Consider the following 15,672-nt stretch of genomic DNA (forward strand, 5'->3'; position numbering starts at 1 on the left):
AATTCTTTTTTTTTTTTTTTTTTAAAGATTTTATTTATTTGTCAGAGAGAGAGAGAGGGAGAGAGCGAGCACAGGCAGACAGAATGGCAGGCAGAGGCAGAGGGAGAAGCAGGCTCCCCGCCGAGCAAGGAGCCCGATGTGGGACTCGATCCCAGGACGCTGGGATCATGACCTGAGCCGAAGGCAGCCGCTCAACCAACTGAGCCACCCAGGCGTCCCTGGAGTAAGGAATTCTTGAAGAAAGAGTTACTAATTTGCTCTTCCGTTATGGAAAAATAATTTGCTGTCTATCAGGGTCTCTCTCTCTTTATATATATAATTTATATTCATATAGCTTATATAATATATAAATTTTATATAAATAATAAAATAAATAGATATATAAATAAAATAATAAATATTTATAAATATATAAAGCATAAATGTATATTTTATATATGATATATAATAGAAACACACACACACACATCTGTTCTAATTCTCACAAGAACCCCTCCGGGATTATTTGTTAGAAGAGCGAGCAGGTCTGAAGTCGATGCAGAGCAGTGGCTGGACGCACAGCCCTTAAGGGTCGAGAGAGCTGGGGACCCCAGAGGCGTCTGACGCCAACTGCGCCCCACCACCCTGGCTCTTGACTTGCTCCTCGGGCCTGTCGACGATGCCTGAGGCAGACAGAAGGCAAAGAAAGGGGGACAGAGGCGGCCGAAAGGAGAGCAGAACGGAGGCGACAGCTCTACCGAGCTTGCGGCACTTACTGTTTGTCTTCAGCTTCCCAGGCTCACTGCTGCGGCTGCCCGCCTGGTTGATGGCCTTGACAATGAAGATGTACTTGGTGCCACTCTGCAGACCGTGGACCGTGTAGTGGTTCTGCTTGATGTTGGGCACGATCATCCAGCTGTCGGCCGAGTTACACAGACCTGCGAAGCCAAGCAGACAAGGTACAATTCTTTGTCACTTCTGCATCTCCGAGGGAGCCCGCTAATAAACCGAAGGGCTGTCTTCGGCCTACAGTGGGCGACCAACCTGTATTTATTATTATATATTCCTGCTGTGTGCCCCAACTGGAAAACCCCAGGAGAATGATGATATCGCAGCTTCTGCTCAGTAAACACGGGAGCAGCCAAGGCAGTCCTGTGTGGCGGGCTGCACGTGGTGTCCGTGCGCGACACGCCGTGGCGAGGAGAAGGAAGCCGCAAGTCACCACAGGTTCCGCTCCCGGCCCCCTGGCGCCACACTCATGAGCGTGACTGTTAAATCGGAAGCTCATCAAGCCTGAGCCTCACAGCAGGTGAGAAGAGCCCCGAATCACGTAGAAGTTGGTTCCACGGATGTCCGCACAGTCGATGGCTTTTGTGCCTCTCATCCTCAGCCTGCCCCAGACCCAGGCCCGAGCGGCTTGGCAGAGATCGGATGGGTTCCCTCGTGGGAATACAAGAATGTGCAAGAGGAGGCATTCCAAGGCCTCGAGGATTTCTGTTGATGCCTTGGGTCTCTGTCAGTGCCAAGAGGAGAACGTTCCCCAGAGAGTCTTCCCGTCTAGGCAGGAGGAGACACCGGGAACAGCTCTCCTGCCTCACCCCTGCAGGAGCGAGGCCGGCAGAGACTGGCCCGACTTCTGACCGGGGAGTGAAGAAAGCGATCACCAGGGTCCCGGGCGTTCCCAGCATTAGTGTGGCCGCGGTTAACCAACTCGGGAGGCCTGTGCCTAGCAGAAGTGGGGAGCAGTGGCACCCCCGGGTAGCCAGGCACAGTGCAGCTCTTAGAAAAGCACGAACAGGGATTCGGACCAGCTGTAGTCCCTAGTGCGGCGGCGCCGCAGCTCTGGCTGTGTTCTGCAGGATGTGGGCTGGGGGCGGGGGTGGTGGTGGTGGGCAGGCTGAGGATTTACGATGCTTTTGGAAGAACATGTAGGGAAAAGGAGGCCCGTTTCGTTTTGCAGCAGGCGGATGCTGGAAACGTCTCTTTGGTATTGGATTGGGCCCAGTGCTGTTCTCTCTCCACACATCAATCTCCACTCTAAGAGAACCTTTTCCCAGCCCCCTGGTGACTGGCTGTCACCAAGTTTCCTGAATCTGGTGAATTTCCTTCACCAGTTCTTGGTGGAGGCCTGAGTCCCTCCGCTTCCTGAGGGGCTCCGAACTCCCCCACTCTCTCCCTTTCAGTGGATTTGCAAGTCAAAGGGTTAGTTCTTTTGATCTGGAGGCAACTTATACCTTACGGTAACCCCAAGAAGCAGTCCCTTATTCTTTCTTTGGTCTCACCTTTTTGAGAATCTAATAAAACATTTCCATAGAAGGAGAGTCACACGTGCAGATCCCTACCAAGCCGCAAGTATCTGCATGGCATTCCAAGATATTCACAGCCCCGTGACATCTGTCTTTGGATCCCACTAAATACCTTCTCCAACTTTTGAGTTAAAACACTGCTCCTGCTGGTCTGCACGGTTGAGAAGAACCTTAGAAGTCTTTTGTCAAGTGTGAAACTTCACCTCGTCTGATTTGTACCTTGGGGGCACAGTCTCGTTAGACACCCTCCCGTGGGTCATAGATACATACACTCACACACACACACATACAAACTCACAAGGTCAGATCGGACCCTGTGCGCTTCCTGTCACTTCTTTTCATCTCCACCTGCGAACATCTCACCAGCGGCGCCGCCGGAGTTGACAAAGCCAGCATAAAGCAAGGGAACGCGGGAGACTCACAGAAGGCGGCGGAGGCGTGTGTGCACTCATGCTGGAGACGGGGCAGGGCGACTGAGGCACCACCCACCCCCACCCCACCCCCTGTTCTTCCCCCAAGTCGTAGCCCTCTGTTCTCCTGCCCATTCTCACTCGTGTGAGACCCAGGAGAACATCCACCAGGGGCTCAGTAACACGGGGCTCTCCCTACTATATTTCCCTTTGGCTACTTCTTCACCTCACCTTTACCGTGAACACAGCTGTCATAAGCTCAGTGCTTCTGGATGCACCAGGGCCAAATCACAGATTTGGATCCGACCAAAGAAGGGTCATTTTGAACTCTGAGCTCTGGGCCCCAAGAAGCCTGCAACTCACTTCAGACATTTCATCGTGATCTTCCAACAGTAATAAAACAAAAACAATGAACTTTTTCTATCGCCCAGGATAATCCACTCATATTCCTAGACCTTTGTCAACAGCAGTCGAGCACGGATGAACACAGTAATGCATTCAGTAGACTCAAATGAGAACGCTATCGATGTCACTGCGTTTACACTGTTCCCGTTTAATTGCACATGTTACAGGAAAATGACGATTGTGGTCAAAGAAAGCAAATGTAAAAATGTTTCACTGTGCGACCAAAAAGCTGGGCTTAATGTGGTGGGGGAATGCTTTCAGCGACATCGTAAAGCAGATGTCTGAAATTGCTACGAACAGCAAGTTGGCCTTAAAACCCAACAAAAGAGATTTAATGTTTCAGAACCCTTTTCCAAACAGAAAAGGGACCCTGACCACCCTGATGACTTTGAAGAGGTTGCTTATTTTTTCTTCCCCTCGAAGATTAAAAGAACAAAAATATGACGGAGTGGTAAAATTTGATTGGACAGGTTTAAACTGGGACAACTTGCTCTCGTGATCGGTCGCTATTTCTGTGGTGGCTTACCTTTCTGTTACTACTGCTGCCAGGACAATAATTGAGAAGTTGATTAAAAATGCCAAGAAAGCAGCAGCGACCATTTTCTTCTGGCGACTGGAGCAAGTGGGGCGTCTCCGAGGACACCGTCACTGCGTTGCTAGTGTTGGTCCTGGGCCGGCATCACCTAACATCTTGCATATGGTGCCAAGTGCCAGACTTCTCTGCCTCGGTACCGCACCGTGTCGGGGCCACTGACCAGGTTTTCCGCATCTCTTTACGAGACACCCGTGGCACCATCCCGGAATGAAGCCTCACTTTTCTCCCAATTCATTCTCAATCATCTTTGAGGGTATTCCAATAGCCACCTTCTCTAACTTGGCTTCCAGTATTAAAGCAACAATAGAATGTGGGAGATAATTAGTTCATAATGAAACTTAATTGAGTTTCTCAATCTTATACATTTTGCTCTCATTCACAATGGGTCAGAAGCATCTCCCTACGTAACGCTGCTCATTACAAGATCCTAATGACATTTGGGATTTCAGAGCCTTGTATAGCAATAGTCATCTTGCAGTAAAACACTCTGTATAAAACATTACGCAACACGGACACCCTTCGGAGAGGCGGCGCGTGGCTTCAAACGTCCTGTTTCTCCTATCAGACCGGACAGAAGTGAACATCCTTTTCCTTCTTCTCTGTAAAAACAGTATCTGTTTAATAACTGCTCATGAATGTTTTCAAATCGACTAAGAGTAATTAAATACAGATAACTACCTCGCCATGGAGACCTGGAAAAGTGCATCTTTGGACTTTGGCGAATAATAAAAATAGGCTGCTGGGAAAAGGCCCCGTTTAGGATTTTAAATGGCGCACTGAAAGGGGTTTCGGAAAAAAACATGAAAAACGTTGTGAAATTAAATACTTATCTACTTATTAATAAGCAATTCATTAACATCTGTAGGCCTAAGTCTGCTAATAAGAATGCATAATAAAAAATTAATGGTGTCATTAATTTTGCATTTGAATATATGAATTTGATTAGGGAGAGCCTTTTTAAAAGATCAAAAGCTTCACAGATATTATCTAATTCTCCTTCACCAAAGTCAGTTGTGGGCAATTAACTAGAATTCATTACGACAAGTGAAGGAACCATGACCTATAGGCAGCGAAGATTCCTAGTGGCACGAGGCGCTGTGGCCGGTCTGGGGGCTACCATGTCTTCTAACTTCCGGTACAGTTTTACTATCAGCTCTCGTCATTCAATGTAACAACATCCGCAAAGGATATTCCTCCAAATGGCGGGACAGATGGACAAACAACATTCAGGGAAGGCCTGGCACTTGAAGAATGTGTAAAATGCCATTGTGTAGAAAACCCTCACTAACTTCATGACCGACCTTTGTCCTATGACCCAAAACGTCAGCTTAAAAAAAAAAAAATGCAGGGACAGGTGAGTGCCGCCATATTTTTGCAGGAATAATAACTTGGACTACCTCTGCGCAGACGCTGTGGCAAGCATGGGGCTCAGACCATAGTTTTATCATCTCAACCATGGGAAGTTAAAACATCACCTCTCCTTACAGACGAGGAAACAGACGCAGAGGACGTTGAATAATTCACCCCAAATTATGGAGCTAGTGAGGTCCACAGTTGGGATTCAAATCCAGGTCCCTCTCAGACATTACAAATATATATAATAGTCAAGAAGAACATAATTTGAAGGTCTTTGCATGTCAGTTGTCTTTTTATTTACATTTACTCTTAATTTCCTTGTTACAATTCGATCCTGTAGGCCTCAGGACGTCACTATACTGGTTTAATGGACGTTAAAGAGACAAGCAGCTCCCAGTACTAATGGGCTGATGAGAGTGTCCAGTGAGATGGGCGGGCTCCTGCGGTTTCCCCGATTTCCACTGGTCCTGGGAGGAATAGCCTTTCCGACATGTGTGCACCAAACAAGCAAGGTCTGTCACCTTCAAGAAGTCATCCCGTTTATTTTCTTGTGGCACCTGCTTTTGGGGAACAATACACCGTGTCTGGAATCACCGAGAATGGAGTTCCGAAGTCAGTGGTGTGGCTGCTGGGGGTTTCTGTAGGCCTGGCCTTTTCTCATCTACTCCATTCAAATGTTTTTGTTTGGATATTATTTCTCATGCCAACAGCATGGAAGCCAAGTCAGCCAGAGAAACCCCGAGTTCTAGGCACTATAGGTCTCCTCTTTTCATTTGGTGGGGGTGTGGGGGAGTGAAGCACTGGGACCGAGTCCAAGTTCTTAAGCGCATCCGAGGTCTTTCAGCTCCACATCCTCGCTCCTCGAGTATCCGTACTCCTTGTGGAGCAACCTCTCTGGCCCTCGCATTCTGACTCTGGGCTCGCCCATGGGACTTGCTTTGGCCTCTAGCACATCAGCTAACGTGACAAAGACAGGGGCCTGCAAAGCACTTGTGCAAGTGTGCCTGTCCTTACAGGCGTGCGCTGCGCTCACCTTCGCTCACCAGGAGAATGCACCCATGTGGGACTATAGGAGGCAGCCCCAATCCTCAGCATGACCTTGACAGAGCCTCACCAAAGTCAGTGGGACCAGCAGACCCCCACCTGATTCCAGACACACAGGCAGTACATGTTTACTGTTATATGCTACTTCGGTTCTGTGGTTGTTGGCTAACCAGCAAAAGCCAACTGATACAGGGCCTGCCCGTCTAGGCCAAGGCTCTACGTAGTGTCTCAACGCCCACAAAAATTCGCGTTAAGACACTTCAGGAAAGACGGAACCATCTATGGCGGATGCGCTCTTGGGTAGCCCCCATGATTCCCCAGCGATATATTCATGACTTCATGTAATTCTCACCCTCCTTGAGCGCAGGCAAGACCTGTGACCTGCTTCCAAAAAAAGAGAATACAGCAAAGGACAAAAGTCCTAGCATCATGAGTTTGCAAATGTACTTACGGTCCCTGATCAGCTATTTCTGAGTTAACCAAAATAGATTATTCTGGGTGAACAAAGCAAGGTAAAGAACGGTGTTTGGCCCACTACCTTTTGTGTCTCTAAAAAATGTATTTCTAGATGTGTGTGAGTGTCTGTGCATCCTTTTGTATCAACAGACAACCACAGGAAGGATGCGTGTGAAATGGAGTTGGCGCAGTAGGTAACTTTGGAGCTGCCATATTAGGGCTCTGGGACTGCCATATTGAAAAACATCCAATCGTCACCGCAGACATTTTATATATTATCACACAGTGTTCATGCATTACTTACTAAAAAGAAAGGTTTTAGGGAAGTTAGTATTTCTTCATGCACGTAGAACTAGGGATGAGGAGCAATACCAGAAGAATCCAAAATCCTGAAAGGAGGGCAAAATGATGCCGAACCATGGCGAACCATTGATATGCCCGTGCTATTTAGACTTGCCCCCCACAGCACTTCCAAAAGCTGGAGACAGTAATGGTGTTTGCTGGGGATATGGGTCAGAGGTGGAGAGGTCTCTTCTGAAATTTATCTTCTTACCTTCGTGGGCGCTACTGCCATTGGCAGGTCCTGGCCATCTCTGCCTCTGTGAATTACTACACACCTCCAAGTTCATGTCTCTGCTTCCAGTTTTGCCCTGTTCCACTCTATCCCCCACAGCACTGCCTGAGGGGGCTTCTAACCCTATATCTGATCGCACTGCTGCTCTGTGTGGGGAAAAATCCCACACCGTGTGGCCCGAGTGGCCTTCTGTGGTCTAGGTCTTTACTGTGGGTGAGGATTAAGAGACTGGTGATTCAGAACATGTGCTTTCTGGAACCAGACCCAGATGGGTTTGAGTCCCGGTTCTAGTTCTCGATCTTCATTTCCCCCACATGTCCCCTTCCCCACTTAATTCTCCAGCCAGGCTTGAGTAGAGAATGTCTCAGAAAATGCCTTGCCATTCTCCGTCTCCACAGGTTTGCCCCCGGTCATGCGGCTGCCTGGCATTCCCCTTAGCTCGCTGCTATGCACCCACTCTCTTTCAAAACTTAGTTAAACCATCATTTCCCCCAAGACATTTTCACCCACCATGTCTGCCTTCTTACTCAGGCAGCTGGCCACAGCAGTTAGCAACATTTCATGATTTTTTTTTCCTCCTTACGCATTCCCGGAAAATGGGGAGATTTTAATAAAGGCTTCCAAGGCAGGCCCATTAGGGAGTGGAAGGTCAGAGGGTTGAGGAAGGAAGCCTGGGAAATGAGGATCTTCGGAGGCCGGGGTGGGGGGGGGTCTGTTTGTTGGTATGAGCCGCCAGTGCTAGTTACTTGGAGGCGGGGCTCTTCATGCATCCCTCTTTTCTTCCCGGGAGGCGAGATTGCTTTGTTACCACCCCTCTGGCCAGCAACTGGGGTTCTCTGAGATCATCAACCTGTCTCTGATTCCAGAGCGCTCATGGACCCCAGGGAGAGAAGGGTCTCTCTGTGCTTCAGGTAAGGTCTGAAATTCTTCCCAGGTGGGGCCAATGACTAACATTTTAAACAACGGGCCTGCTCTCCTCCAAACGGGATGTGGTATTGGGCATTACTCGGCGACCCACTTTATTAAATTCTTTTTTTACGTTGTGAAATAACACTCAGAGAAGTACATAATACTAAATGTAGGATAAACTCACTAAACCATGTAACTCCCACCCAGAAAGTAGTTAAGCCTGTGAGCCCCGTATACTGCTTCTCGGTGGAGCCACTCCCTCCCATCCTGGAAGTAACCACCATCCTCCCTTTTATTTATCATTTTTACACCTATGTATGCATCTCTAAACAAAAGTTATTTTTAAGATTTATGTATTTGAGAGAGAGAGAGAGAGCGAGCATGCACATGTGCGAGTCGGGGTGGGGGAGCACAGGGAGAGAGAATCTCAAGCAGACTCCCCAGTGAACGCGGAGCTCAGTGCGGGGCTTGATCCCACGACCCTGAGATCACGATCTGAGCCAAAATCAAGAGTCGGGACGCTTAACCTACTGAGCCACCCAGGCGCCCCCGCCCCACAAAATGGTTTTCCTTTTTATCTTTAAATTTTGAGTGTATAAATAGAGTCGTACTGCATGTGATCTTTTATTTCCAGCTTCCTTCTCTTAAGTATATGTTTGTAAGACTCATCCATGTGGACTGCTAGAGATCACTCATTTTTATCACTCTTTGGCCCGTTATTTCTGCTAGTACAGTACAAGTGAATGCGATCATCCTCTTGGTGAGGAAATGCAGCCAATGCCTACTGTGAATCCTCTCCTTCCTTGTCTTACCTTGACGCTTCCGTGTAGAATCGCCATCTGACAGAACACAGTCACCAAACAGAGAAATCGATGGGGGCGTGATACTCACTAACAACATTGGCTTGTCCGGTGAATATGGTGTACTGGAGCTCATAGGAAACCACGCTGAATTCATCATCGGAGGTCCAGTGAACGGTGATGGTGTCGTAGGAAGCGGTGCAGAGCTCTTCTCTAATTGTAGGAGGGTTGGGAGCTGGAGGGGTGGGATCAAGAACGCTCATCAGCCAAAAAGCAGGCACCTCCAAGACACGTTTCAGAGGAGGCAAGGGACAGTCAAAGTAGGCTTTCTACAGAGGCCCATCAGGACCACTAGCTCAGAGGTGGTGACCCCAATTGAAAGAACCAACGTCTGGTTGGCTGGTCGCTGCTGTCATTAAAGGGTAGCGTGACTTCAGTGAGCCAGTAGGGACTTATCTCTATTTATCATGAAAGAACCTTTAGGAGGTTAAGCAAATAATACTCTTATCCATGAAAAAAAAAAATTAAACAAAAAGCAAACAAGATGAACTTCTGTGATTTCACCCACACTGGGGAGATGGCAAACTTTTCCAGTAAAGGGCTAGGTGGTAAATGTTTTAGGTTTTGCGGGCCATACGTTCTTTGTTCTTTGTCCTCTCAACTCTGCTCCTACACTAGGAAGGCAGCCTTGGGCGATTCGTATTCAAATGGACACGGGCAGGTTCCAGTAAAACTTTATTGACAAAGAGAGGTTAGGGCTAGATTTGGCCTACGAGCCAAGGTTTGCCAACCTCTGAGCTATGTGAGGTCACGTATTCTTATATTTTACACACTCGATTGGAAAAATACCAATGTTTGCTATCCTGTAACAAACCCAGCCAAATAATTGTTTGAAGATTTTCTCTCATTAGAAGTTTTGATGCCTTATTAAAAAAAACACCTTATTAGTGTGGCCCTATTTTGCTCTCATCTTTCAGTTTTATAGGTGATATTTCAAATTAAGAAGAACATGATTAACAGTCAATCCTATCTAAGAAGTACATTTTCCTTCCCCATGAAAACATGGTTCCTTGGCATTTGGTTAACTTTATTACTGGAGAAGGCTGCTGTTTTATGTCTCGAACACAGTCTGGAGCAGAGAAGTCTAAATCCTAGCAAAATAATGATTTGAAGTTGACTCAAAATCTACCAGCTTGATTTCAGTAACTGGTTTTATGAGCAGAGTTTGTGAGCAAGAAAAAGAATAGGCAGGGAGTGCTTTGCACTGGCAATAATATTTCAGAGCAGGGCTTGGCAAACTATGGCTATGGGCCAAATCTGGCCCACTGCCTGTTTTTGTAAATAAAGTTTTATTGGAACACAGCCAGGCTCATTCATTTATGTATTGTCTGTGGCTGCTTTTGTGCACTAGCAGAGCTGAGTAGTTGGGACCATATGTCCTGCAATGCCTAAAATATTTACCATCTGGCCCTTTATAGTCAAAGTTTGCCAATCCCTGGTTTGGAGAATCGATCCAGGCCTTTATTTCCAGTCTTCTGTATACTAGAACCTAACTTCAAAAGGAGAAACATATCTGCGTTCTATAGATTCGGAGCGACCTCTGTTCACACTATTGCAGAGTTTTTTTCCTGCTCTACTCTAAATTTTGATTAGGCCTGAGGAGTCCTAAACAAACCCAAAGAGGGAGAAGAGTTTGTAAAAAAGGCAACTTGAAAACTCGAATTGTTTTAGGCTTCATTCTGTCCAACTTTTATGTTTGTTGCATAAAGTCAATTAGGGCAGCTTGGTCTCTTGCTCACTGGGTTCCACCAACATGACTACACACCTGTGCATGTGGGCAGGCAACACATTAAGTCACGGGTTAAGACAGAAAGGCTCCATAGAGCCCTTAAAGCATCCTTTCTGGAATGTGTATTTATACATCTGTCTCCTGAAAAGCATTCTTTCTGGAATGTGTATTTACACATCTGTCTCCTGAAGTATATCCACATGCAAGATTTAGTGTCGTGTGCTGTGACTTGGTTGTGCAGGAGTCGGGGACACCGAGCCAGGGGAGGCCCAGCTGCTCCATAAAACTCCTTAGGATTGTCTGTGTGGCCGCTGTCGCTGTGCGATCACCCGGCAGGGAGTGGTGGAGAAATGCTTATTCTCCCATAATCCAAATAGCTCACTGAATTACTTTTCCATCAACCACCAGAGAAAAGATGGTGTCTTTTCTGTATTGCAATAGAGGATTAAGTAGAAAGCAAACTTGTGTTCAAAATAAGTAAGTAGCTGTGATCGGGGAGGAAATGTCACCTCTCTGGGTTATTAACTTGACATACCACTTAGAGGCATGTCACAGAGGGAAAAAAATCATCTTGTTTTCACAGCCACGCAGGCTAACCCTGTTTTGATTATAAGCCCAATGGGTTTTTCCCGAAAAGTCAATACCCAATTTACTGTAAATGAGGATAGCAGCATGCTGCCAATTTCAATATTCATGGGATCGGAAGCAGAACTGTTATTTTCTTGCCTCTGTTATAAACAGGACACGAGAAATGGTGGGCTAATACTCCACAAACACTTCATTTCCTGCTTACAAATGTCTGATAAACTATTTGGACTTGGCAATATCAGCCAAGCATCATATGTTATGGCCAGGATCGATGTTATGTCTAGAAATGGGCCAGATTTGTATTTGAGGTTTGACAGCTAAGAAGGCAGAATGGCAGGTACCCCATGTGGTCTCTAGCTTGGCATAAACAGCGATCGGGATGATATATGGGGTACACAGTCCTCGTCAGTGCAAACCACTTCCTCACCTTCCCCTTTAATCACTGCCTCGGCATTCGCATGGAGACGGAGCCCATGAGTGTATGCCCACCGGAACACCATTCAACGATCACTGGGCAATGGGGAAGACACCCTGAGGGCAGCAAGACACTGATTTTGTACAGAAAGGTCATGTGCCTGGCCCAACAGTCTTTCAGTCCTCTTTATCCTTGGGCATGACCTTGTGATGTGGATCTGGCCCCCGAGACACAAGTGGGACTTTGCCAGGTGGGCCTTCTAAGCAAGCTTTTTGTTTTCCTAATAAACAAGGACAGAATTTTGTCCCTGTTTCCCCTGCATCCGTCTCTTTTCAGCTGTAACTTGAGCATGATGCATGGAGGTGGGGCAGCTGTGCCGTGTGGGGCAAAAAGGCAGCGCAGGGAAGATGGCAGAGCAGGGAAGAAGCAAGAGCCTGGGGTCTGCGGTCCTCACTGAGCTGCTGCCCAGGCTTGGAGCACACATCTCCGTGCCCGAGTTTGCAGGATACAAACACCGCTTGATGGGTTTAGTCACTGCTAACTGGACTTTCTGTTGCTGCCATCCTATTCAATTCCAAATGATGCAAGAAAAAAAAAAAAAAGACTTTTCATAGGATGCCATCATGAAAAACCGCTCAGCCAGAGAAAATCTAGACCTGTGCTGCCTAATACGGTAGCCACAAAACTGTTTAAACTTCTATTAAGTTTAATTAAAGTTCAATGAAGGTAAAGACTCACCATGTACATTTCAAGTTTCTGAGAGCCCCATGTGGACAGCAGCTACCAAAACGGACAGTGCTGATACAGAATGTTTCTATCATTGTGGCAGGTTCTAGGGGGGTAGCGTTAGTTTAGACAGATCTCAGAGTTAAAAGCTTAAAAAGGGGGGGCAGTATGTGAATAAATATTTGATACCGAGTTTGGTTCCTTACTGCAAATGCACTTTGGAGTCAACTTCTTTCTTCCTTATTAAGAGTGGTGTGTTTTGAAAGAATGACATAAGATAAGTTGGTGGGATGAACACTTTGCTTGCAAATGCAGAAAGGCTAAAAACAGCATCTCGGATTCTTGCAGAGAAAAAAAAAACCTATCTGGGTATAACATCCCTTGGATATAAAACTGCTCGTTTTTCATCCATAGACTGTGAAAGTGAACATCACACAATGTTCCCTTTCTCCTGCTCCATCTTTTCCAACCGCTCTCCCACACGCACGCGCGCAGAACCGAAATGCGGAAGCTGGCGCCCTGCTGAGTTAGCGATGTGGTCTCTCGAAGGCTGCATGTCCTCAGTTCCATGCACATCTGGCTTCACTGTATACAAGGAGCCTTCCAGAAGTCCTAGGCACCAGTGGCTTTGGCTAACACAAATAAAGGTCCTTTAAATAATCCGCATTCTACCAGCGAATGATTTCAGTCCTCGCTCTCAAGGTTGACGGTGAAGAAACATTTGGAAGCATGGTTAGGAACAGGAGTAGTCTGAGATTTTCTTTTATTGCTGTTCCTTTTGTTTCATAAGTTTTGACCCCCCCCCCCATAAAAACTGTCTATCTGAACGATGGCACTGGGAATTCACATGTGATTTTTGGGACATTTGCTGTGGTGACCTTTTGCCAAGATGAAATGCGGTCTTTTACCAGAAAGAACAAGAGGTCTTTGGAGTTCGTATGGACCCAAGCCAAATTCAAATCCTGCCACTCATGGGCTACCTGACCTCCAGTGAGATGGGTGACCCCTGTCATGGGAAAAATGAGGATTATAACATGCTAAGATCATGCCAGATCTCAGATACAAAGAGCTAAAGCAAGGTTGACACTCAAGCAAGAGTTAGCTGCCAACGGTTTCTCTGCCAAGACACCGTGAGAGTCAGAAGCCTTGCTGAGATGAAGTGGAAAACAGCCCCGCTACCTTCTGCGACTCTGTGATGGCCAGCAGAGCTGTTCTTTGTGACACCCACACTCTGAGAGGGAGAGAAAATGGCAGGAAGTACGTTTTTAATTCTCGAGAGTTGCCTTTTTCCTCTGTCCCCAATTTGGTCTCGGACCGTGTCGTTTTGGGTGGGGAAACAAAAAAAAAAAGCATGCCAGAAATCATTTACGGGAATATTAGACTCCATTCCTAAATCAGGAGCCCACACCTCTGGTTTTGAGGGAATCGATGTGGTGGCAAAGTATGTGTATCACCGATTGTACATGATATCAAAGCGCACGCACAATATTAAAGCACGCGCGTGTGCGCGCACGCACACACACACACAAACACACACACGACAATACCTGTAAGGTAATCCAGACATTCTAGCAATTTCTTCTCTCGGGAAAAATCTAAGGCAAAGGTGTCAAATGTGTCATTGAGGTTGATTTCAGGAATTAGGACCTGGGAGGATGCAGTCGCCATGGAGACTCTGTAATTTAAACAGAACAACTTTTTAGAAATGTCAAGATGCCTGTCACCGTCACTGCCTGTAATGGAAAAAAAAAAAAAAAGGAAAAGAAGGATCATTTTAAAATGGGGCTGTTTTTACACGGGAGCCTCAAAGAGAACCTGGGAACGGCACAACACAGCCAACACAATGCAAACGATCAAGCTTAAAGGCGAGGCAAAGGAACTGGGGAAACAGTAGAATGGCTCCCCCCGCCCCAACCCCGCCCGCCTTCCTTTTTACTGTTGGAAAAAAAATTCCCCACGGAGGTGGAAGAATATTCATATCTCATGTTGCTGTGTATTTAACAGCCAGGCCCCTTCACATCTAACCCCAGCAAGAAGCACATAGCTCCGGGCATTTCTTCACACATCTGTCTGGGAAACTGTTTGTTCCTTTCGGACCCGACCCTGCTCCACTTCAAAGAGGAGTCTCCAAAATTTCAAACTGCATAAAAGGCAAAGTGAAGATTAAAAAAGAATGTTTCCAGATATTGGATTAGTTTAATCAATTACTAGCCTCTCTCTAAAATAAACATTTAAAAAGGAGTTTTTGTCTGGCTTGTTGCGTTCTTCTTGTATTCATTTTTTTTTGCACCATATTCCCAGCAGATGCCATGGAAAATATTCATGAGCTCCCTCACAAATTCCTCCCATGGATGCCCCATTTTCCCTCTTCATTTATGGTTGCTAGTGAAACGTTCTCATTTATAAACTATAAAGCAACGTACTGGTGAGTACAGCGCTCCTGCTAGAAGAGAATCTCGGGCTATGTGTGTGTTAATCTCTCAGACTGATTTGCAAAGTTCAGTTGCCAATAGCAGAACGTTTGGACTAATTAAAAAATGCAAGCGATCCTCTTAAAAACGATACAGTTGCGGCATGACGTAAACCACGTCTGAGCGTCTCAGACCATGCTAGACCCGTGATCTTGTTGATCTGGGTATTTCAGGAAGTTCGGTAACCACCACCAAGGGCCAACTACATGTAGAGTGCTGCGTAGGGTGCTGGGAATCGGTGAGTAAAGAAATACTCTGAAATGGTTCATCTCTAAATCTAGTTATTTTCTCATTAAGAGTGCTGGTGCTCATTTCTAGAAAGTTACAAAGCTAGCTGGAAGCAGCCTGGAAGAGAATTCTAGGTCTAAATTCTTCCATTTAATCTAGAAAAATTTTGGCCTGGTTACCTAAGGAGATCTGTCTCCTCTTGGGTCTCTTAATGGCTCTTAAAACTTTGGATCTTATAAAGATGATGTATTTTGGCTAAAGAAATTATACTTGCGGGTTTATTCATACAATGGAATATTATCCATGCATAAAAAGGACTGAAGAACAACAGTGTGGATGAACCTTGAAAGTGTTAATGCTAAGTGAAAGAAGTCTGATGCAAAAGGCCGTGTAAAGGCCGTGTACCGTATGCTCTATTTGTAGGAAATGTCCAGAACAGGCAAATTCCCAGAGACAGAGAGCAGACCGGTGGGGGGGGGGGTGGCATAGTGGATGATGACTGCATAATGGGTATGGAGTTTTTGGGGGGTGATAAAAAGATTTTGGAACTCTTATTACACAACATCATGAATATACCAAATATGACAGATCGCACACATTAAAATGGTTAATTTCACGTTC

General features: G+C 46.3%; 1 protein-coding gene across 4 annotated transcripts in view; it reads right to left on the bottom strand.

The window, feature by feature from the left end:
• The window catches only part of MID1 (midline 1), a 341,814-nt gene that overhangs the window by 12,590 nt on the left and 313,552 nt on the right, over nt 1-15,672 (bottom strand). For all 4 annotated transcript variants that reach the window (XM_004758816.3, XM_045089287.1, XM_004758815.3 and 1 more), the window contains exons 6-8: nt 13,900-14,027; nt 8,926-9,069; nt 756-917 (exon numbers count right to left, since the gene is read on the bottom strand). In XM_004758816.3, coding sequence (XP_004758873.1) covers nt 756-917; nt 8,926-9,069; nt 13,900-14,027 — 434 coding nt within the window. The remainder of the gene's footprint in view (nt 1-755; nt 918-8,925; nt 9,070-13,899; nt 14,028-15,672) is intronic.

The sequence above is a fragment of the Mustela putorius genome, unplaced genomic scaffold (assembly GCF_011764305.1).
Source record: "Mustela putorius furo isolate JIRA1106 unplaced genomic scaffold, ASM1176430v1.1 tig00003836_pilon_pilon_pilon, whole genome shotgun sequence".
Taxonomy (NCBI): domain Eukaryota; kingdom Metazoa; phylum Chordata; class Mammalia; order Carnivora; family Mustelidae; genus Mustela; species Mustela putorius.